We start from the raw sequence: 22,670 nt of genomic DNA on the forward strand, positions 1-22,670 counted from the left end.
TAAAACATTTCTTTGTCAGAAAAACAATAAAATCTACATTTTGGGTTTTTTTGTCATATTTCTAGACAATGTAGTTACAGGTGTTCATCAACAAATTGTTGTGCTTTTCTATTAAAGTGGACCTGACTCAAAAGGCTCATTTTATAACAGAAACATATTGGCTTAGATAAACACTGGAAGAACTTATTGTGACGCAATTATTTTCACAAACGTTTTTTTCTGGTCATCCAGACAAAGCGAAAAATAAGTTACATAAGTTCTCTCTGGTGGCTTAATTGAGAATATATTTCATTGTAATTAATGCACAAATGAAGGTCAGCACATCAATAACACACTATCACTGTCCAAGAGTCAAAGAACAGCAAAATTATTACAGCTTCTTGTTTGAGCCTTCAGTGTCTCTTTGTTCCTTTCCGGTTTAAATATCTTGAGGACTAGTGTTAAACCTAGGAAGATTTGTTAGAAACCTTTATTATTAAGAGTTAAAATAATGCAATTAGTTCTCTAATGACTTAGAAACTGGTACTTTTTAGAAAACTATAGTTTTTTTCAGTGTTTGGACTGAAATTACTTGTCTCTGGATCAAAGCAGAGACTCTCCAGATGATAGTCCAGACCAGATCAAAATACATTTCCAAGAAAAAAGTCAAAATAGGATTTTTCTCTCATGTTTAACAGTCTCGGGGTATCAGACAAAGGTCTCAGTGGAATCCAGTCCAGCAGATGCTGCACTGAGACTAATGGACATATCTTTGATGTGTTCAAATGTTAAACTTTTTTTTTTCTGTTTGTGCGCATATTTGAATCAAATTGTGCCGTGGCAATGCATTTAGCTGAATTCCATCAAAAGGTTTTCAAGGTCACAGAAGAATGGCAAAAGCTCCAAATTCTGTGGCATTTCCAGTCATGCCTGCATCTTTGAAGTGCTATAGTGCAGCAGGGTCCTGTTCATATTGCATGCATAATAAATTAAGCTTGAGGACAGTAAGTCACAGACAAGTTGGCATGTGGTGACACTGTTGTGCAAACTTTTAGCCAGAAAAGGAAACATACAATATGCTGCAAGATGAGCTCAAATATTTATAGGGATTGAACTGCATGGAAGACATCCATGGTGTATAGGCAGCACAGAATACATAAATACTGCATGACATCATGATATAGTTGAACTGAGGCACAGATTTTTGGCCATGATGATAAAATTACACATTTTATTCTGTTTCGTAGCTGTTTAACTTAAGGACTTATTTCAACTCTTGCTTTATTCTTGTAATGTTCAAACTTTTCTGACTTTCCAACTGTGGGCAGAACTTTTGCATAAAGAAGAAAAAAACTCAAGCAGCATAATAATTTTCTCAGAATTCACTGATGTGTCAGCCGACAAGTTTCTTTTGGTTCAGTGAGGCTAAAGCTTCATGGCCAAGAGGAATATAAGATCAGGACCTTGCAAACTTACTCAAGTTCTTTTAGACCTATTTTTTTATTCAACTTTGATTCTTTAGTTGTATTCATAAATAAATTTCAGTTTGTGTATTTCAGTAACTTATTTCACAAAGTGAAACAAATCAGATTAATTACACAGACTCATTTCAAGCCTTTATTTCAATCTTTCTGATTTTCCACTTACAGCTTATTAAAATGCAACATTTAAGATTAAAATATTACATCAGACCAATAGAAAATAACACTCATCATAAAGACAGGCGAGCTTAATGAAAAGTATGTTTAGCCCGGAGGCTATTTTCAAAGGGTGCCTTTATTGATCATGACTGTAAATAAAAAGTCATGACAAACTAAGAAAAAGGAACGTGTATAGTTCTCATTCCACAGCATCTTTAAATACTCGGCTACAGTGCTGGTACTTTTTACCTCTGACTTCATCTGTTTTTTTCTAATTCTCCATGGTGGCCACCATTGTTAAGATGCCAAGCAGGTTTGGCCTTGTGCACTGGGCAACACAGGGTTAGATGACTCAGTGCTAAGGGTCTCATTAGATACAGACACACCAGTCGGGAAGAAACAATAGCATACTGCTGATAAGGCCAAGCACAGTACAGGACTATAACACCTTGTTAATCAAACTCAACTATTAAATCATGGACTGAATTTGAAGCATGACAATACCACATTTCAGCTTTTTAGCATCCACGTTTGCAGATCTGATAAATTCTTAATGTTTTGCTGCCTGTGTTGTGATTCCACAGAGTTACTTTGCCATATCTAAAAATCAGCACAAGTGCTGTTGCACAGCAACTACATGGTCAGGTAAAAAAATAAAAGAAAATGCGGTGCAAAAACCTTCTCCTGTGAAGAAAACATTCCATGTTATATTCTTATGGATGGTTTGCTCCACACCAAGATAATACATGTGGGTGTAGAAAACCTTAACAAGGTTTCTTATTAATATCTCAGTCATGCCTTGTTTGTAGATAGAATAAAAAATAATGTCTGACAACAAATGCAGCCGAAATTCATTAATTGGTCAATAAAATTTTCAAAAGAAATAGATTAAAAAAAACATATGCACTTATAGTAATAGTAATTCCTTTGCTGCTGAGGATGTAATTGAATTAAAGATATTTTTTTATTTGTATATCACTTTTCTTGCCAGTGGGACTTTGTATCTCCTGTCTGATGGGAGGAAACTGACTGAGTGATGGAGGAGATAAGAAGGTTCCTCTGTGATCCACACAGCGCTCATACTGATTGGACAGTTTGTGATGTATCAATTATTTTACTAGCTTGATTTGTTATGCATGAGAGTTTTGTTTTCTGTGTGCTAACGATAGAGTTGTACCAAGATGTTATCTGTGAACATAAAGTATATCACATCAGACAAAAACACACAAGTAAGCACATATTATATACACTTAGAAACTTTTGTGAATCAGGTACAAAACTATTGAAGAATATACACACACACACACACACACCCACGCCCGCGCCCACCCACCCACACGTACACCCACGCCTACACACACCCCCCTCCCACACACACACACACCGTGCTTTGTGAATTAAAGGCAGCCTTTATTCTTTATCCGTCATCTATTCTTTTCTTATACACTAAAGTTTACAGAACTCTAATGTAAATCATCTGAAATTAAAGTGATCATAAAGTATAGATACCTCTTTGTCAACAATGAAAAATTAAATTATTCTAAAAATGAAAATAGATTTTGAATCCTACATTATTCATTGCAGTTCTTATAATTTTGTCTTATATTTTGAGACTATTTTTTTTATTATTATTAAAAAGGAGAGTTAATAAAAAAGTAAATGGTGAATCAATAAAATACAAATGAAAACTTAAAATCTATAATATGTATATTTGGGGTTTTTTGTACCAACTTTTAAACATCCACTGGATTATGTTTAACACTTTGTCTAAATTTGCATGAATGCTACAATATATACAAAAATGCTTCAAGCAGTCACATATTTAGTGAATTAAAACAAAAAGTAGAAATAAAAGTTATGTCCTGATCAGAATAAGCACTGCGCCAGTTTCCCTTTTTAAGGATTGACCTCCACATAGACCAAAAGGATTCCACTGCACAGTTTTTTTGGAAAGTGCATTATCCAACCACACCGTCACTGATCTGGATCATTGTAATCTTATTTTTCATTTGAAGAAACAGAAACTTGAAAACAAACAAAAAAATGTATAATAATAAAATCATCAAAATACCAAAAGACATTAAATGAGGCATTTTGAACTTGTAAACACACAGGGTCAAAAACTGTTTAGAAACTCTGGACTGGCCAAATTTATCAAAGAATACGTGGAAATGGGTTTAATCTGTAACACAATACCAGTAAATCTGAAACCTGGAGTCTAATCACACAGGAATCCAATGCATTATGTCATCTAGCTAATATAAGTCTGCTTGGCTGAGTAACCAATGGATAAACACTCCTATTGTCCAAACCCATCAGTGTCTCTACAGGCCGATGAAAATAGGCAGAGGTTGGTCAGACTCCAGCTGAAACGCTGAAGCAAAGCAGCTTTTTGCTGAGTTTATGTGATGTGACTGAGTATGGCATTTTTAAAGCTTTAATTTGACTTCCGCAAGTTTTTGTCTCATCACAAAAGCTTGGAAGAAACTTGGATGAATACATTTAAAATTTAATTATGGTTATAGTTAGAAGAGTCTTTGTCTCCTCCATAAAGTGATTTTCCAGAACACGAGTGACATTTTCATGGTCATAGCTGCACATTTCAGTTTTACTTGAAAGTCCGGGAAGGGAAGGCAAGTTCGGCTGAATTACTCCTTTCACATACAGGGTAACTGAAAGCTATTTAATGGAAAAAAAAAGAAACACTAAACAGACAAAACAGTCCCCCTGTCTTCCCACACACACACACACAAACATGCACCAAATAGATGTAAAACATGTTATCTGCATTAAAAACAAAGCATCTTATAAAAGAAAATGGAAGTTAGACAATCACATAAAGGAAAGAAAAAAATAAATGACAAAATTTTCATCCAGTCTAAGGTCATTTGAAATGATGAAGCTGCCCTGAAAGTAGACTAATGCTGGAAGAATTTCGGTTTTCTTACATTGCTGTCGGACTGTAATTCTACATAAACAAAAATAATGTATAGTATTAAATATAATAATAATAATGATGTGTATTTAGTAAAAGACAGCAATTTATTGTATCCATTCACCATTTCCTCTGATAAATGCCAAGCAACAGTACCAGTGGTCAGTGAATGATCCAGGGTTTCTCCCTGAAGGCTAAATAATTGGTTCAGTGTTGCTGCAGGCGTAGTCCTCAGTGCTGACAGCGTGGCAAAGATCATGTAGGTCTGACTATGAAGAAGTTGTGCAGGAATGAGAGTGCTTTCCTTCATGAAAAGTGACTGACATATGAAGAGGTATACATCCTAAAGCTTAGTGGTGTTTTTGTGCATTTAGTTTCTTATTTGAACTATTTAGTTTAACATGATGCCTAAAATTCTCAGGTATTTTTACAAAAAGTATTTTGATAACTGCTTCATATAAGTATTAATGAGAAACAGAATATATTTTTAAATGTTTTTACAGGTAACTGTTACTGCAAAACCAAATGCTAATTCTCACTCAGACACTTTACTTTTGGTCTATTTCTATGTTTTATAAATGTACTTTCTGGTAAATGTATTCACCATACAAAAATATGCTCACCTCACAAACAGAAGTATGGAAACATTGAACTACAGTCTGATCAAACAACAATGATGACAAGATTTTACAGGTGATTCATAGTTTTTCACAGTCATTTAAGTGGTACTCATGAAGGACACTGAGAATTAAAAAGCCACTTTAAATCCAACTCATGCATTGAAAACAACTGACTCCATAAATCAAACAGAGAAAGTCTAAGTGCCTTGTTAAGGATACATGATCAATGAAAGTGGAGTCAGTAAGGCCAACACAAGCTAAAAAGTGTCAGTAAGCAGTTGAACCACATCGGCTCTTTTTCCCCCTCACAGCTAATTGGTGAAATCAAAGAACCAATGCAGGGATTTCACAGTCAAGGTCAGCATTTTATCTGATGGCTCAGTACTTACAAAGCAATAAACTTAATTTGGCCGTTCTGCAAAGTCCACTTAAGCTTATCTTAAAAGTCTCGTTATTTTTTATAGAAATAATTGAATGTCTTTCAGTGCTGTACGTGACTGAAGAAAAAGATATTTTAGACTGAAACATCAGGAGCTAATGAGTTGTAAGCAAGGTTCAACCCTGATGACATGATGCTGAAAGTTTTGACCCAAATGGAGAACTACACTTAGACCCAGAATAAAGAAGTGGGAGTTTATTTAGAGATTGGTAGATATTAAGAGGAGCTTCTGGGTCCAGGCTTGTGACGTCTGGAGAGGACAGATTAGAGTCAGGAAGCAGATGAATGGATGAAAGTTTTAACTAATTAAGTCGGAGAGCTTAGTTTCCAGGATAGGTCTCTGGAGAAGAGGAGGGTGGAGAATCCTGACAATTACTGGTTAAGCAAGGTGTGAGATGAAGATGATTTAGGAGATGGCATTAGAGAGCAAGCAGGCAGGTAGTTGTTTTTAGATAATAGAGCAGCACTGGAGGACCAAACACATGTGAGGATGACTACATTAGAAGATCTTGACGAATGGAATCAGAGATGACTGATTAAAGCAATGACTTTAATAACCGAGGACACAGTGAACTCAGACAGTGAGCAAGAATCCGTTTGGCAAAAATAACCATGTACTTCACTGACTAAAAAAATCTCTTGGCTTGACCTCACCAGTAAGAATGACCATCAGGTCTCCCAGCTGCTCCTTAATGGTGGCTCAGGGGATACGAGTTTGTTCTGGCACTGGTCAGAGGAGGGGTTTTGCAGCTGTAAACAAACTTTGCTTAGTGAAAAACAGTCAAAGATGTCTGTATAGATCATTTAGATTTCTCATATTGTCTAACCCCATTTGTGAATGAGACCCCAAAATGTTTGGAAGTCTCCCACTTCGGTCAGCAGCTCAGTCATAAACCATGGCTGAGGTTTGGCTGAAAAAGTTGGTTTATTTAAATTTGCTAGAGCATTTTCCAGCTTAAGAAAGAAACTGATTTAATGATTTTTCCAGGTCCAGAAAGGGGAACTTGAGACAACTCCTAAAGGCGTGCAAGCGTAGAATATGTTTGTTTTTGATGGTCAGCTTGGAACTTGTTTCATTACATGCTTAATACTTCTATTTCATTATAATGTCGTCCAGGTTCAGCTATCTCTTTAACAAATCAAATGAGAGTGTGAATGCTGTCACAACATGGCCAACAATCAAAGTCAGTGGCTCTGGAATACAAAATTTCCATCCTCTGATATTCAGATTGGGCTCAGAAATGACATCCTTTCTGCTTTTTCCCCCAACAGAACCAATAACGTTTTACTGTTAGAGCCTAATGATGAATGGCTCATATAACAATCCCTCATAAAAAAAAGAAAAGGATATTATCAAGGTAAAATGGGTAAAAAGAAGTCATGGTTCTTCATTATGACTAGTAAAACTAAGCAAAATAATCAGTAATGATAGCAGATTCTTAAATAACAATCAAATAACCTCAAACTCCCTCGCAGGGAAAATTTTACATTACTAATCATCCAAAACTCATGTTATGCTATGTTGATGCATAACACTCCATGGCTCGGGCTTAGGCAGGTGAGTCAGTTGTCAAATCAACCACAGTGATGCCAACATTAAAATAGCTAAATTTATAGAATAGGCAGCGTGAATTGTACTTTCAGAGTCCAGTAACTGAACTGCTGATCTCATGTTAAAACCTTGCATTTTGACAGTAAAGAAAAGCTCTTCTCCAAATACTTTACGTACCCAGGTGCTGCATTTGGGTGCAGCACCTGGGTACAGGTTTTACAAAACATGTAAATTGTTTAACATGTTTATCAAGAATTTGTTTTTCTTCAGTGGAGAAACTGAAAATTAAACAAAAGGGCAAGTCATATCCGATACGTTATAAGAAACGAAACAAGAAAAACAATAGCGTTTATGTATTACAGGAACAAATGGTCAGGTAACACGCATCAACGTGTAAGCAGAATAATATAAGATGTTGAATAATATGTTACCACGGAGCCCGTTCCGAAATACAAAAACGTGTAAAATATAAAACTGAATTTGATAATTCTCAACTGGGGGTGTGGCGTTTTTCTGTGAATATGAGATGCCCCACTGGCCGTGAATACAGCACCAGTGGCGGAAGTCGTTTATTGACGTCAGTTTGCGTCTCTTAGGGCGGGAGCTGGTCGAACGAGTAGCTTTGAGAAGAGCTAACTTTCTTAAATCTTTCCCGAGAGCTATACAACTTCTCCCAGAGACATGGCCCAGCACATTGAAGAGGATTTACCGCTCAGCCTTGCGTGTTTAAAAGTAAGTCATGGCGATGTCTGTGCTGAAATATTCATGTTTTGATGTCAAAACTAGCCCCATTAGCTGTGCACCCTCTCAGAACGTTAAGTTTATTAAGCAATTCGATGAAGAAAAAAACAAAAACAATCACAAAAGCATTTCCGCTCAGATGTTTGGTCCTATAAGTAACCAATCAGTAATAATTGATATTTTGTTAGCCTACATTCATAACGACATCGCGTTAATGTCGACATAAATCACAGTTCATGTATTTACTTTAAATCTAACGTCTGTCAACGTTCATTTTGGAAACCCCATAAAACCTGACGCTGACGTGACTGACCAGTTATCAAGAGAATGCTAACAATCGATGTTTTTCAATTTAGGTTATTTCACAACCAACGCCGACTAAACAAACAAGTTCTACAATCTAAGTGAATTCAGATCCACCCGATTCATTCCAATACGGCCTTAGTATAAGATTCAGAACCATTTCCATATAGTTCAGTTCTATCCAAGTTTTTACATAATAGTCAAACCATGATTTAAAAACGTGATTTTTATGGCAATTCCCACCCATTAAAAACACTGGAATTACAGAAAAAACACAAGAGCATGTGAGCCTAATAACATGTTTGAAGAGGTTTTGTTTCATTTGTGAAACTCTGATGCCAAGTACTGCTGAAATTTTATATTTTAGTCTCAAACAGGTCAATGTTAAATTTAACAATCAGTCTAAGTATAAAGATATTTTATTCAGTTGTGGAACTGTAAGTAAATTCCTATTTGACAGAAATTAGATTTTTTTAAATTTGGTGCACCTGATGAGCTGATGGGGTTAAGAAGGCTGTCTTAAGGATTTCAGCCACCTTGCAATGTGTAACTCTAAAATGCTTATTTTTTTGCAAGTATGTTTTCAAAATAACATAATTTCATAACATTTTCAGAGTTTTTAGTGTAAAAAAGTTTGGGATGGTCATTGAACCTATAAATAAAGAAATAGGGTTTTGGGCTTTAATTTATGACTGTTTTCCATCAGCCACATTTATCAAAACCTTTTTGTTTGCACTCTGAATTTTAATTGATAAAAAGTGGAGGTTTTCTTATTATGTGTTATGTATCTAGCAGCTTTTGATAAATGAGGCGCAGTAGGCTTGGTGTTGTTGGAGATTTCTTCCAGTTGAAAGGCTGTGCCTCCTCCTCACTGGTGTCTCTGTACCTGATGCTGAATTGCTGCATTGTCAGTGGCTTAATGCAATCAAGGTGACCCTCTTACAGATAACATTTAATCAATTTGCACCGTATAATAAAACAATCAGATTTTACTGGACAATAACTAGGATTTTGTTGGACAGCATTTGGTTGGATCTGAATGCAATTACATAAATGGATTTAATAAAATCAGTTGGATTGATTTTTAACTCAAGTTTGGACCAGTGTTTATGTTGTCTAACTGGACATGAATTGGATGTGTTTTCCAGGTGAAGGGGTTTGAGTTGAGATGACATCTCTTGTAATTTTACGCTATATAAATAAAGCTAAATTATGATTTTTAATCTGTTAATTATTTGAATTAATTCTCTTCTGTTTTAAAATATCCATTATTGACTTCAAGTTATGCCAGAAGGGGATGTTTTGATTTCATACAGCTGTTTTTGTGTGAACTGAAACAGTTTTAATTTTTAAGTAAATATTAGTGATTTATTATACATCAAGTAAAGTAATTTCTTTTAGACATTTACATAAAGATGTATCAATCCATCCGGTAGTGACAGAAAGGGCCCCACACAGTCCGAATATTTTTTTCTCCATTACGTTTATTGAAACTAAAATTTTAATTTTTCAGTCTTTAAACACATCAGCAAATCAATATTGGCCTGACAGAGCTTGGAGCAGGTTTGACTTTTCAAGGGTATTTATTATAGGCATGATCGTTTATATGCAGCAGCAGCAATTGGCAAACACCTGGTGGAACTGCGCGTCTGCTTATGTTAAAAAACAAAGTATTTCTCAGTCCAACCCTCTTCAGAACAGTTATAAACAGCATAATGGAGAAACGTTGTGATGACATGTCAGAAAGAATATGAGCTTCTTAAGCAAACTGAGGCCAATTTTAAAACATCAAATTGTGAAATCAAATTTCTTCCAAGTTGTGTTTGATTTATATAGGATATAACAACTGAAAGTAGCATAGTTACTTGATTGCGTTATGCAACGACTCTATGTGCCTGAAAAATGCATAACCTTATTAACCCCATTAACCCTTTGTATTGCACAATGTTTTAGTAATTAATTCACAACTCTGATGTTTTTCTCCACAGACGGTTGATACCCTGCTACGTTGTCCAATTTGCTTTGATTTCCTCAACATTACAATGATGACTAAGTGCTCCCACAATTGTAAGTCTTACGCCGAACCTGAAAAATGTCAATATTAGTGCAACTTGAAACATTCTTAATAGCATTTTAATTGGATTCTTGGGCTTTTTTTTTGGAGCACTGGCATAGAGAAGTACATTGGAAGGGAGTAGACTTACTTTGTACTTTTAATTTCTCTTTCTGACAAATCAGTCACTTCTGGTTTATCTTTGTTATTTTAGTGTTGCCCTCAGAACACTGGCATTCATAGTCAAAATGTTTATAAAGCCCTAATATAAACAATCTTTAAGTCCAGTTTCATAATTTTGAACATAAAGCCACCTTTTATTTGACTGTATTTGTATAGTGGGGAAAAAGTTACATAAAACATCACCGGTGACACACTTGTCGGCAGTCCTGCTGTACAGCTCGCCTTTTGCAGATACCATTCAGTCTTCTGCTATAACTTTGGAGCAAACAAAGATAGGGCTCATTCACCATTCCTCTATGCTCCACCTCCCAGCAGTTCCTGCTCATACTGTTACTCGAATGCTTGTGGGGATGTTTGTGACAGTTCTCACTAATATGTGTACGGCTGGCTGTCTCTGTTGGGTATGAACAAAAAAGTCAGAGTCCTCAAGTTTTCTATGAGAAGATTTGGGGGCACACAGGCTTTGTTCAATGGGAAAACTTGAGGGCACAGATTACTTACAAAGTGGTTGTCATAGAGACAGTTTGTCACTAATTTGATTGTTTGCTCAGTCAGTGTTCAGTCAGAAGACCCATTTATGCTCAAGCTTTCACTTCTTGCCTGATGATATGGAACTTTGATAGAATATTTACTCATTACTGTCTTTTCCAAGGATGCCATCTATTTTGTGAAGTGCACCAGTTCCTCCTGCCACAAAATACAGTGATGGCATGATGCTATGAAGTACCTGCATGTTATTGTTTATATCCGGACATTTTGCACATGCGCACAATGCATTTATTTTTAGACTGTTTGCACATTTGTACCTGGTACGCTTAAGTGTTTTGGGTACTGCATAAGTTGTATTTAAAAACACTTTTTCAAGTGCTTAATAAATAGCTCTACTTTGAATAAAAGTAATTTTAGAGTCATTGAATCATCTCATTAAGTAAATTGAGCTTAATTTGCTGTTTGTTTTTGTTTCAAAAGTTAAATATTTTTCTGAAAATACAGGCTTGTTTTTAGTTTGTCAGTGTTAAGCTTAGTGTGTCTTCAGAATTTTCTTGCTACACATCAAATTTAACAAGTGCACAAACCTCCACAGAGGCTGAAAGGGGGGGGGACTTTTTATCTGAATGACTCGCAGCACTATAATTAGGCTTAAAGCACCAAATGCTGAAGGGAGACATGTCACTGTCTGTCATAGAGATGCTCCCATTTTCTAGCATCTTGTCTGACAAAGGAGAGACAAAACCAGAGTTGGAAAAGCACAACAGGAAAGGATGGTTGTTGTCTGGGAAAAACAGACAGGTGACCAGATCTTTATTGTCCAAATCAGAAAGTCCTTTCTGCAACAACTTCACCATAACTTTCCTCAGCTACTATGCTGAAATGTTTGAGTCTGTGTGTTGCTGTGCTACAAAAAAAGAAGGCCGAACAAAAAAAGGAAAAAACAAGAAATGAGTGGGGAGATGTGTTCAAATCAAAATACCGTGAATCTCAATAAATTATTTTAATTATTTAACTTATTGATGGAAAGTCCAAAAAGGTTAGAATTTGCTATTGGTGTACATGTATAAGTTAGTTTAGAATAAGAATGCATCAAATCACCAGTCCATTTCAGATTGCAGGGTAATAATGTTACAGCAGTATGATCTGCATCCGTACAGTCTGGATAAGTATCAGATCAAAATAAAAAAAAATAAAAATATATATATATAATTTTTCTTTTACCCAGATTAATTGAAACAAAACCTGGATCTATTTGCTTTTAGAATAAGTACAAGTCTGTTTGTTTTTTCATCTTCCAGTTTGCTCTTTGTGCATCAGAAAATTTTTGTCCTACAAGCTGCTTTGTCCAGTTTGCAACTCGGTAAGTATCGACATGAATTATACATTTTGTCATTTATGTGCATCACAATAAATTAAAATATATTTGAATACTTCATTTAATTCATTAATTTGATTCAAGAAGTGAAACTCAATAATAGATTTATTCGACAGTCATGTATTTCAACCACTTCTTTCTCTTAATCTTGTGGGTGATTTCTGGTTTGTTCAATCAACAGTCTTTGAGACCCGTTGAATGAAGGGTAAGCCACAAAACGTGAATGCTAATGAAGTGCACTGTTCAGAGTGCTGCATGCAGACATATTAATGGAAAGTTGAACTGAGGGAAAAAGTGGTAGGAAAAAATGCACAAGCATGAGGAATAACTGCAGCCTTGAGAAGATTGTGATGCAAAGCTTGTTCAAAAAAAAAATGTGAAGAAGATTCACAACGTGGAAACAGCGCTTCAGGAGCCACTAGATGAATGTAAATTTGCATTTCATTTGGAATCAAGGTCTCAGAGGTGGAAGGTAGGATAGAGAGACCCTGAATCCTCGTTGTTTGAGGTTCAGCGTGTAGCTTCCACAGTGATCATAATAAGCATCAAAATGATGGAAAAGAAAAAAGGACTTGATGTATATCACTGTGTGTGTAATGAATCTATACGAGTTTCACTTTTTAAATTTAAATTAAAGAAATAAATGCAACGTTTAAGTTCTAATTTTCTCTGAGTGAAATGTCAAAATTGTAACTCCAATAAGTGTTTTTAATGCTGTATTTTTCATCTCTCTTTTAGCAAATGACAGAACAGGACTTACAAAACAACCGCCTGTTAGATGACTTGGTCGTTAACTTTCAAGCTGCAAGGTTAGGAACCGTTTGTGTCAAATATGAAGTGAACTGTTACGTTTAGAGAAAATGAAGCTTTCTTTCCAACGAAAACTGCAGGGTTGCACACAGCATCGTCCGAGTAAATTATTCTTTCCTTTTTTTTAAAGCTTTTTCTCTGACAGAGCTTGCACAGCTAGGGAGCAAGGATCAAAACAATGCAAATTGTTTCAGCCAGACATGGCTTGGTTTTTATTTCTGGAGAGATTTATTGTACTTCTTCCTTCGAAGGGGTGGGTAACCGGTGGGTTAGCTCAGCTTAGGGGACACTCACCCACTGCATGGAAGGAGAAAACAATGCAGCAAAGCTAAGCTTATTCAACTAGATCTACATTAAGCACATAGACAGGAATTTGCAAATATTGTATATGTATATTTTTGCTTTAAAATTCCCCTCTCATCAGTTCTTGTCATTCAAAAGGTTTGTGGAGTTGGTGTGTGTCAAGAGTCACTTCTTTAGAGGGAGACTAGCAGAAATACCAGTAGCAGAGCAGGAAATCAGGCTGACTTTACTGTGAACATGAATGCGTTGCCTCAATATATCGTCTATTTGTTTTTAATGCTTTCAATACCTGGGAGGAAAAAGGATTGCCATGGTGATTTCATGGAATTACAGTTATTGATGGGATGTCTCGGTGTATCCCCAAGGTACCAGCACTTTAGGAAATAAAAGCTGTTATTGGTTTCTTGTAATCTTTCTAATTTGTTTGTAAATCCATTGGGATTTATTCCCCTCAGCTGAGGTCATGTTGTCATGTTCTGTATAATATACTTTTACACACACACTTGAGAGTTTTGTAGATTTTTTTTTATTACATCAGGGTATAAATACTGGTAGCAGTGTCCGAGCTGGGTTACAGGAAGCTTTGCAGAAAAGTTGAGTTTTTCCCAAGTGACGTGTAGACAGTGTAGGAAAAAAAAAAAATAGCCTGAGACCAGATCGTCTTGTTATAGTTGACACCTGCCTCATGGGTGCAGCTTTCCACTTGCTTTCATTCACTGCCTGTCATGGACAAACTGATAAATGCTGGCCTGCTTACATGCAGTGTGACACTGTGAGCAGAAAAGTAAAGTTATTTCCAGTAACATAAGAAAAATAAGCTGCTCATTTAGGCCTCAGGCCTGATGTTATTCCTTAGGTTTAAGATCACAAATTAATTTTACTAGAAATAAAACAAATTAATTGTCTTATTTTGACTCAATAAGCTCACAAATGAGCTCTTCTCTCTTGGGGGGGAATTCTCATACTGGTCTTTGAAACTGTGTCTTTAATATTGTCTTCATTGTTTTGGCTGAAAGGCTGACAGCATGCTTGAGTGCTATTATCTGTCAATAAGCTGCAATATTTGTCTCCTCCATCAATCATGTCACACCATTGACGCGATGAAGGGTTTCACCGCCAATAGCAGAACCTCTGATCTTCATCGCTGTTATGAATAAGTGGGTTACGTTGCCGTTCTGTGCTCCAGAGTTTAATTTCCTGTTGTCCGGCTCTGGGCATCTGTGAGGGGAAATTTCTTGTAAGTGGCTCAGTCGTAATAAAGTGCTGTTTTTATGTAGACATAGTTCTAGATCCATATTAGAATATGATGTGGTTTCACACCCTGTAACCAAGAGAGCTTTTCTTTATTTCATTCTTCTAATTCTTATGTTTGAGGAAAAGAGACAAAAGACAAAACTGAAAATAACGTAACGGCACCAAAATATTCAAAACTTAAAAAAAAGGAAAAATGTTCATCCTTCCTTCCTTTCTGGATTTTGGTGGGGTTTGTGGATACCTGCTGTGGTCATCGGGCAAGCGATTGGCTACACCCTGGACATCATAAAAACAATAAATAAATTAAAAAGAAAACAAATCTCTCCACTGGTACAGCATGATTGATTAAAACAGAGTTATTATGTGTATTATTTTAGTCAAAAGTTTAAATTAAAAAAAATTTACAGAAAGATCTCGAAAAGTAATAACTCCAAGTGGGAAAGTTGGCAGGTTTCTCAGCTATTCAGAGCTCATTATCCACCATGTGAACCTCGCATGTCTTTTGTAAGATGATCTAAGGGATACTCTATACAAAGTTGAATTTTGGGCATTCCCAACTGTTATCTTGAAGTTTCAAATTATTAAAATGTATCATATTAAATAACCACTGCACACACGTCCGATCTTATCTAACCTTGCAAGCTAAGCAAAGTCTGACTGTTTTTTAATGCTTGAACATTAGAGCATGTTGGAATGCCAGGTGCTGAAAGCTTACAGGGATTGGGGCCACACTGCCCTTTCTATAGGTTCTAGTTTTTCCTGCAGTTGAAACGCATCAGTGTAGAACATGTTTTAAGATAATTATTTCAAACACCTGTTTAGTAGAGTTGTATATGTTCAGGGATTGGCCTCTCAGTGTGAAAATACTGCTTTAAGTAGTTTTTGGATGAAAACCATCATTTACTGCCATTAAAGCAGAAGCCGAACAGTCAGTGGTTACCGCAGTAGTTCATTAATATATAGCTACAGCTACCACTGATCATACAGTCTCTCCTCGCATTAGTTTACTTCTTAACTGGTTTTGAACATTGCTGGTAAATGTGTTTAATTTCCACCAAACATATTTGTACTAATTGAGGCACTTTTAAAATGTATTTAAGCCTACTCTCTACACACTTACCAGAGGACTAGAGCAGACAGTCTGCCAAATTGCTCAGAAATTGCCATTTTTTATCAGAATTGTGCAAGTTTCTGTTCACTAAAAGATGAAGTTTCCTCAAATGCACTTTATAAATTATATTTTTCTGAAATGTTCATGATGCACTTGTAATTCACGACAATTATTCCGCACTACACTCTCAAAAGAATCACTTTGGTTGCGAGTGAAAAACTTAAATGTTCAGTCATTGCTGTCAAGGGAAAACTTGATTCACGTCCGTTTTACTTTTGATTTCTGCCCCTATTAGGACAGTTGTATAATTTAACAACAGGTTACAGACACTGCAGATACTTCTCATCTTCATATCAGAAACAATGAGTGCTCTCCTTTCTGCTGCTCACTAATGAATTATGGATGTAGTCATATTTTATCAGGAAAGAAACGAGTCGAGGCTGATCTAAACATAGATTACATTTTTAATAAGTTCACAACATATTTAATATAATTTTTTCAACAAGAACTCCACAAACATGGATTATCTGGTCTCTACCACAGTCATATTAATAAAGAAAGAAAACATACTACCTTGTTAAAAATTCCAAAAGGTTGTAAAATGTATTAATGTGTCTTCACAGTAGCAAAATAATGTAACTGAAATTGTTTATTAAAAAAAATAACTTGATTACCTTTTTGTTGTAGTTTGAAATCCAATTTAGATAAAAAAGTTCAGTAAATAAACTTTAGTGAAGTTTAGTAAAAATTTTATACTTCTGCTAGATTTTGATTTAAAATGATTTTTATTCCAATAGGAGTTTTTACTGATAGGAGATGAGACGCTCAAATATAAAGCTAAAAACGGTTTCAATTTTGAAGACAGTAAATTGTTTGTTTTTTATTTTTACATTTTTAAAATTGGATTGTAGTTGTTTATGCTGTTCCTCTATAAAAACGACACATCATCAATAACATTGTTATTGGCCTTTAAGTGTCATTGAGACTGTAGTCTAACAAACTGATATTTTCTGACGCTACGAAGGAACGGCCTTTGGTATTTGAGCACTAAGAACCATTAAGACTCCTGAAGTGCCGAGAAACTGAGTAAATACAATGCTGCATTGCTTTTAAGTGGTTTAAATTTTCTGCGGTTAAAAATACAATCGATAACAGTGAATTCATCATTAGATGTACTGCAGGAGGTATGAAAGGAATTTATAAGATTAACAACTCATCACTCATTTTGATTTGGGTTTCTTTTGTGACTGTGTTGTAAACTCTACCTGTCTGAGTGTATGAAGTGTTAAGGATGAATGCTACCAGGAAGAGTGTCATGGGAGGAGCCTGTTCCCCCCATCACACTGGTGGTGTGTGTGTTTGTGTATCTGGTAACACACATGCATGAGCATGAACCTGCTCTAATGGAAACAGTAAGCACCAAGGAGTTTTAGATATGGAAAGCAGAACATCACACGCCTCATTGAGTTCGTTTTATTGCCAAGCGATGGCCCCGCTGCAGTTTGTTTGCTTTCCACTTTTCCAAGACGGTGGCCAAAGTGTCTCCTTTTTTAGCTCTGTAGACGAGCCATAGAATAACAGAGCTCCAGCAGATTTCCTTAGAGTGCTCTCTCAAATGTCACAAGCAGGCACTGGTGGATATAGGTTCTTTTAGATGTGCTCAATATGCTTAATGGGGATTCTCAGTTTGTTTCCCTGCATGAACTATACATATGTATATACAGTATATCTATATATTTATATTTAATTTTTATTTGCTTTGCTTTTGTTATTTTTTTTCCAGGGAGCAGTTGTTAAAAGTTAACTTTGAATCTCCTCCAATATCGCCAAAGACTCCAGCTTCCGCTGTCAAATGCAAAACTTCCAGGGAGAACAGCCAGAGGTCCGGCAGTTCCATTTTAACTCACTTTTTCCAAAAGAAGCCCAGAACACCTCCCGGTAAAGAAACTCATCAGGATGTTCATCGGGGAGAAGTGCAGAGAACACCAAGCCGTAGAGCAAAGGGCTCTGACCTACATTCTGGAAAAGCTCAAATGTCAGCGGTTGTGAAGGAAGAACCGGTGGATGTGGAGGAACCGTCTATCAAGGTCCTGATGTCCCTGAAACAGCAGGTCACGCCTTGTCTGACTCCTGGGTTTGAGATGGCACATTCGTCATCGCCATCAAAAGATGTAAAGCCTGGAATCAAAGGTGCAGCCATTTTAGCTTTGTGCTACTAGGAGCATGTTACCCTTTTTAGCTGCTTTTTTGCTCCCTTTCATATCATTTTCTGCCTCTCTAGCCACTGCATGAAATGAGGAAAAAACAAGGAATGGAAAGGCACATTTAGAGCTGCAATACAGCAACACATAATGATCCCATGCATAGCCCTGAGTATGAGAGGGGGTACAGATCTTTAAACTTCCAGGAAATAAGATGATTATACTTTATTCATATATTTTTTTAAAGATGTACTGATCAGGCTTTTTCTGGTCAACACCAGTTTCCTGTGGATTGTATTTTCTCTTTTGTTTCTAAACATAAGGCATACAAGATAAAATGTGCAGCAGTCTTTTTAATATAGAACATAGTTTTAAATATTATAGAACATTTGAGTTTTAAGATTATTTGCATTTATGCATCAAAGCACAATTAAAAACAGTGCATCAAGATATACTGTGTTGGTAGATGTTTTTTTTACTAAAAATGCAGCAAGCTCTCAGTCTTATTTTGTTTGATGCAGAGGGACAGATTTGATCCGGTTTGACCCGTCCATCACTAATCAGTCAATCAGGGGGAGACAAGATTGTCCAATCCTGGTCTTTGACTGATTTGATGATTTCTTTTAAACAATTTTTCAGGTTCGAACAGTTCTACTTCAGATGATTTCACCAACATATCTAAAACTGGTTTTCTTGCCACATTGATCTGATGTTAGCTTTGCTTTTTAAGCTTTGCAGTGATGAGTCAAATTTAACATGATCATAAATAGTCCTGAACAATTTTAGAAATGCAGGCATGACATAAAAAGATAATGACCATTCAAAAGGTGCCAATATAATATTGGTAAATAGTTTGAATTCACAGACCAAGACATAGAAACTTACCAAATATTGCATTCATCTCATCTGCATGAGCGCAGTTCAGTGGGTGTTGTGCAGCTCTAAATATAAATGTTTATTTCTGCTGTATTTCAGAAATTTCAGTCAAGCTAATTGTAGTTTTATTCTTTTAACTTTAGATGTGATGTATGAATTTTTATGAGTTATGAATTTTTAAGTGGTTGTATGCTTTTACTAAGTGATAAATATAATGTCTTGTAATTAAGGAGACATCTTATTTACTGTTCCTCTGTAAGTATTGCTGTTCTTATGGCTTGTAGTTAATTATTAGAATCATTAATCATGGTTCTCTGGTGGTTATGATAAGTAATTTCACATATTAACCCTTTTGAATGAGTACGGTCAGCAATGCAGTTTGCTGTGACAACATAAAAGGCTGGGACCGAGTTAAGATTCATTATGTATGCTCTGCAGTCAAATTAAGCTTGGCAGTAAAGAATCTAAAATGATTAATTAGTGTTGAGTGTCGATTAAGATGCTAACAAAGCCGTCAGCCTATCCTTTTTTTTTATTATTTTGTTTTCCAGTTGAGTGTCCTGTGTGCTCTGTTAGTGTGGCACAGCACTTTATCAACAAACATCTGGACACGTGTCTTTCCAGCGGGGAAAAGAAGGAAAGCCTAAGAAGGTAAAGGAGTCAAGTTATTATACTTTAATAATTTTATAAACTCACTGGAAGCAAAATGGATGACAACTCCTTTTTGACTGGTGATGTCCTCTACTGTTCTCACCACACTCTGTTGTGCTTTCCGGCTCTGACTAGTGCAATTCCAGTAGCCCACTGTGATGCAGATGCAGCCCGCTGACAGGCTGCATCTGTAGAAGTTTCCTCATGTTGCTAAAATAATTATTGATAATTATAAAAAAAGTTACCTTACACATTTATTTACCTTTATTTTGAATTTGATGCAAATTCCTAAGCAAAAATATAGATGGAAACGGCAGAATTTTTTGTTTAACATTAATAAAAAATGACGAATCAAATTCTGTAGAAACAATATACTTTTTAATAAAAGTAAGTCTAAGATTAATAGATTTTAGGACCTGTTTTTGAACAAAACTACTTTATTTCTGTATTTACTTGAATTTGATACAAGTTGGATAATAAAACAACAAACAACATAAAGCTAAGGTTACCTGATAAAAACTTGCTGTGTGCTTTAATGTGCTGAATCATGTTGTGTTTTCTGCCTTATTAGTGACATTAATAAGGCAGTTGAAATATGGAATAAAATAACAGCTGCATTGGCCTCAATTGTAATGCAATCTTATTGATTTTAAACCAGTGGTTACTAATGTCACGTGTCTGAGTTTGGCAACAAATGAGTCAAAACTTCTAGGCTCTCATTTTCATTCTTGCTGGAATTCTGCTTTAAGTCTCTTCTGTCCCTTTAGTGTTTGTCTTTGTACTGGTTGATGTTGGGGTAAATGATTATCTTGTATTTGCAAACCGTCTGTGCCTGTAAAACACATTTAATGTCACAGACCTCATCTTGGCTGCAGGCTGCATCAATATGCAGTGTGTGACTTTATTAAAGTGATTGATCTTTTTTAAAGCTGCCCTTGAAATCGTTTTGATTGTTGATTTGTAAAGCATCAATGTGCTTTGATAAGTGAAGCAGTGTAGCCACTGCTTTATCATAATTAGGGGCAGGTGTCTTATTTATCTATAATCATTCCACAATATAAGTTTAATATATGTGGTGTATTTGATTAACCTTGCATTTTCATTGTTATTCTAATATCAGTAATTAACTTGACCATCCTAGAAAGAACCACATAACTTTTTATTCCTGTGCATAAACTGTTCATTTCTCTCCTTCAGCTCTCAAGGCACGGCCATGCGTCCGATGGCAAAGCTAGTGTACAATCTCCTTTCAGTGCAGGATCTGAAGAGGAGGTTGAAGGACTGCCATCTGTCAATGCAAGGTTCTCGGGACCAGCTGATCAAAAGACACAAAGAGTTTGTCTACTTGTACAACTCGCAGTGCGACTCCCTAAAGCCTAGATCAGGTGAGACAGCCTCATCTTTGTAAATGCATCTGAAACCAGATAATTACAAGTACTATTCTTTCGTTATGATGCCATCTATTTTGTGACGTTCATCACTCCCTCCTGCAACAAAGCTACATAGCATAATGCTGCCTCCCCTGTACTTCACAACTGGGAAGGTCTACTCATGCTGGCAACTTTCCCCCTTTGTTCTCCAAATATTCAATGGTCATTATGGCCAAACACTGCAGTGTTGGTTTCATTAGACCACAGGAAATGTCTCAAAATAATAAGATCTTTGTCCTTCACTACAAGCTGTAATTTGGCCTTTTTTTCTGCTGCTGTTATGCTTTTGGAGTAATAACTTCTTCCTCACTGAGTTTCCTTCCAGCCCCTGTCAGTACAGGTCTTATTTCACTGTGGATAATTACACTCCAGGCTCAGCCTGCATCTTCACGGGGTCTTTTACTTTTATCCCCTAATGAACAGTTTGTTGACTCCACTTTCATATTTTGTCTATATTTGTATATAATTGTTTGAACAGATCAACCTGGCACTATCAGGAATTTATGGAATACTTGTATAAAAGGGCACAATTTCCAAAGACATGGGAATGCACTTGAAGAATATTGTTTAAAAACGATGAGAACATTTTCTCCAGGGAGTCATTAATTGTTAAATTGATTGTTTTACTTTTGTGTATGTCTTATGTTTCAGTCATGAGCACCATTTTGTTTTTGTTTCTCTCCAATAAGTACTGAATAAAAATTAACTACAACACACAAGTTTGATGTATCAAGCATTTCCTTGAGAGCTGAGTGGCTGAGCCTGGAGTGTAATTATCCACAGTGAAATAAGACCTGTACCGACAGGGGCTGAAAGGGAACTCGGTGAGGAAGAATTCATTCTGTGAAGGTGGTTATCAGCTCAGTAGGTGAACCTGAACTCACTTTGTATATGTGGGGCGGGGGGTTCTCGCAAAAAATGTGCAAATAGAATCAGAGGACTAACCACAGTAAGGCAGGATGAGTGTAATTAAAAAAAGAGAAACAGTGATTGAATATATTAATGTGGTTATGAATATCAATTAAATTATTAGACCATGAAAGCTCCTACCATTTGCAAGAATTCCAGTTGTTATGAATTCTTTTTGCATTAATTAACTTACAAAGATAAAAAGGATTCACTACAGTAGGTTGATATTGTAAATGTCATTTTCTGCTGTCCAGATGTGGTGTGTAGCAGTTTGAGGGTACTATGGTATGCATTGTGATCAGACATTCTTCTCAGAGGATGAGATCATTTCAGAGGTAGTAATTTTTAATTCAGGGATGCAGTTGACATTAATTTATAGCCTTCTTCTAACAGGAGCATCCTAGAGTAATTTGTCTCTAAGCTCAGTATCAATTCTTCTACGATTTCTCTAAAGCGTTTTCTGGTCACAGTTGGACATAAGGATGTTGCCTGTTGAGGAGGAGAAAAAGATGAGACGCCAGTCATGCCCTGCCTTCTTGTTTGCATTTTTATTTTCTCAGAGCATTGATTGGTTGAGAGAGAGTGCATTCTTAGTTTTGAACTCAAATCTAGAAACTCAACATTCTCCAGGGGTTAGGTATAAAAGTGGTATGCATGCCACACCTTTCAGATGCTTAATAACAGAAAAATCTTCTCTTGCTACTTCAGATTTTTTTTTTTTTTATCTCTGCGAGTCTATTTAATAAAATTCCTTTAAAATATTGTGAAGTTTGTTGTTGTAACAAAATGGAATACGAATTATTTTGCAAGGCA

General features: G+C 36.0%; 1 protein-coding gene across 2 annotated transcripts in view; it reads left to right on the forward strand.

Annotated features, from left to right (window-relative positions):
* The first annotated feature begins 7,756 nt into the window (after positions 1 to 7,756).
* rad18 (RAD18, E3 ubiquitin protein ligase) overlaps positions 7,757 to 22,670 on the forward strand; it is a 29,029-nt gene continuing 14,115 nt past the window's right edge. Inside the window, exons 1-7 of one of the 2 annotated variants that reach the window (XM_005799886.3) lie at positions 7,757 to 7,897; positions 10,198 to 10,276; positions 12,236 to 12,297; positions 13,051 to 13,121; positions 17,574 to 17,980; positions 19,419 to 19,518; positions 20,716 to 20,903. In XM_005799886.3, the coding sequence (XP_005799943.1) occupies positions 7,847 to 7,897; positions 10,198 to 10,276; positions 12,236 to 12,297; positions 13,051 to 13,121; positions 17,574 to 17,980; positions 19,419 to 19,518; positions 20,716 to 20,903 (958 nt within the window). In that variant the 5' untranslated portion in view covers positions 7,757 to 7,846. Of the gene's footprint in view, positions 7,898 to 10,197; positions 10,277 to 12,235; positions 12,298 to 13,050; positions 13,122 to 13,141; positions 13,791 to 17,573; positions 17,981 to 19,418; positions 19,519 to 20,715; positions 20,904 to 22,670 lie in introns of those variants that run through there. The other variant, XM_023325172.1, reaches the window with a different exon arrangement.

This window comes from Xiphophorus maculatus, chromosome 20 (assembly GCF_002775205.1).
Source record: "Xiphophorus maculatus strain JP 163 A chromosome 20, X_maculatus-5.0-male, whole genome shotgun sequence".
NCBI lineage: Eukaryota > Metazoa > Chordata > Actinopteri > Cyprinodontiformes > Poeciliidae > Xiphophorus > Xiphophorus maculatus.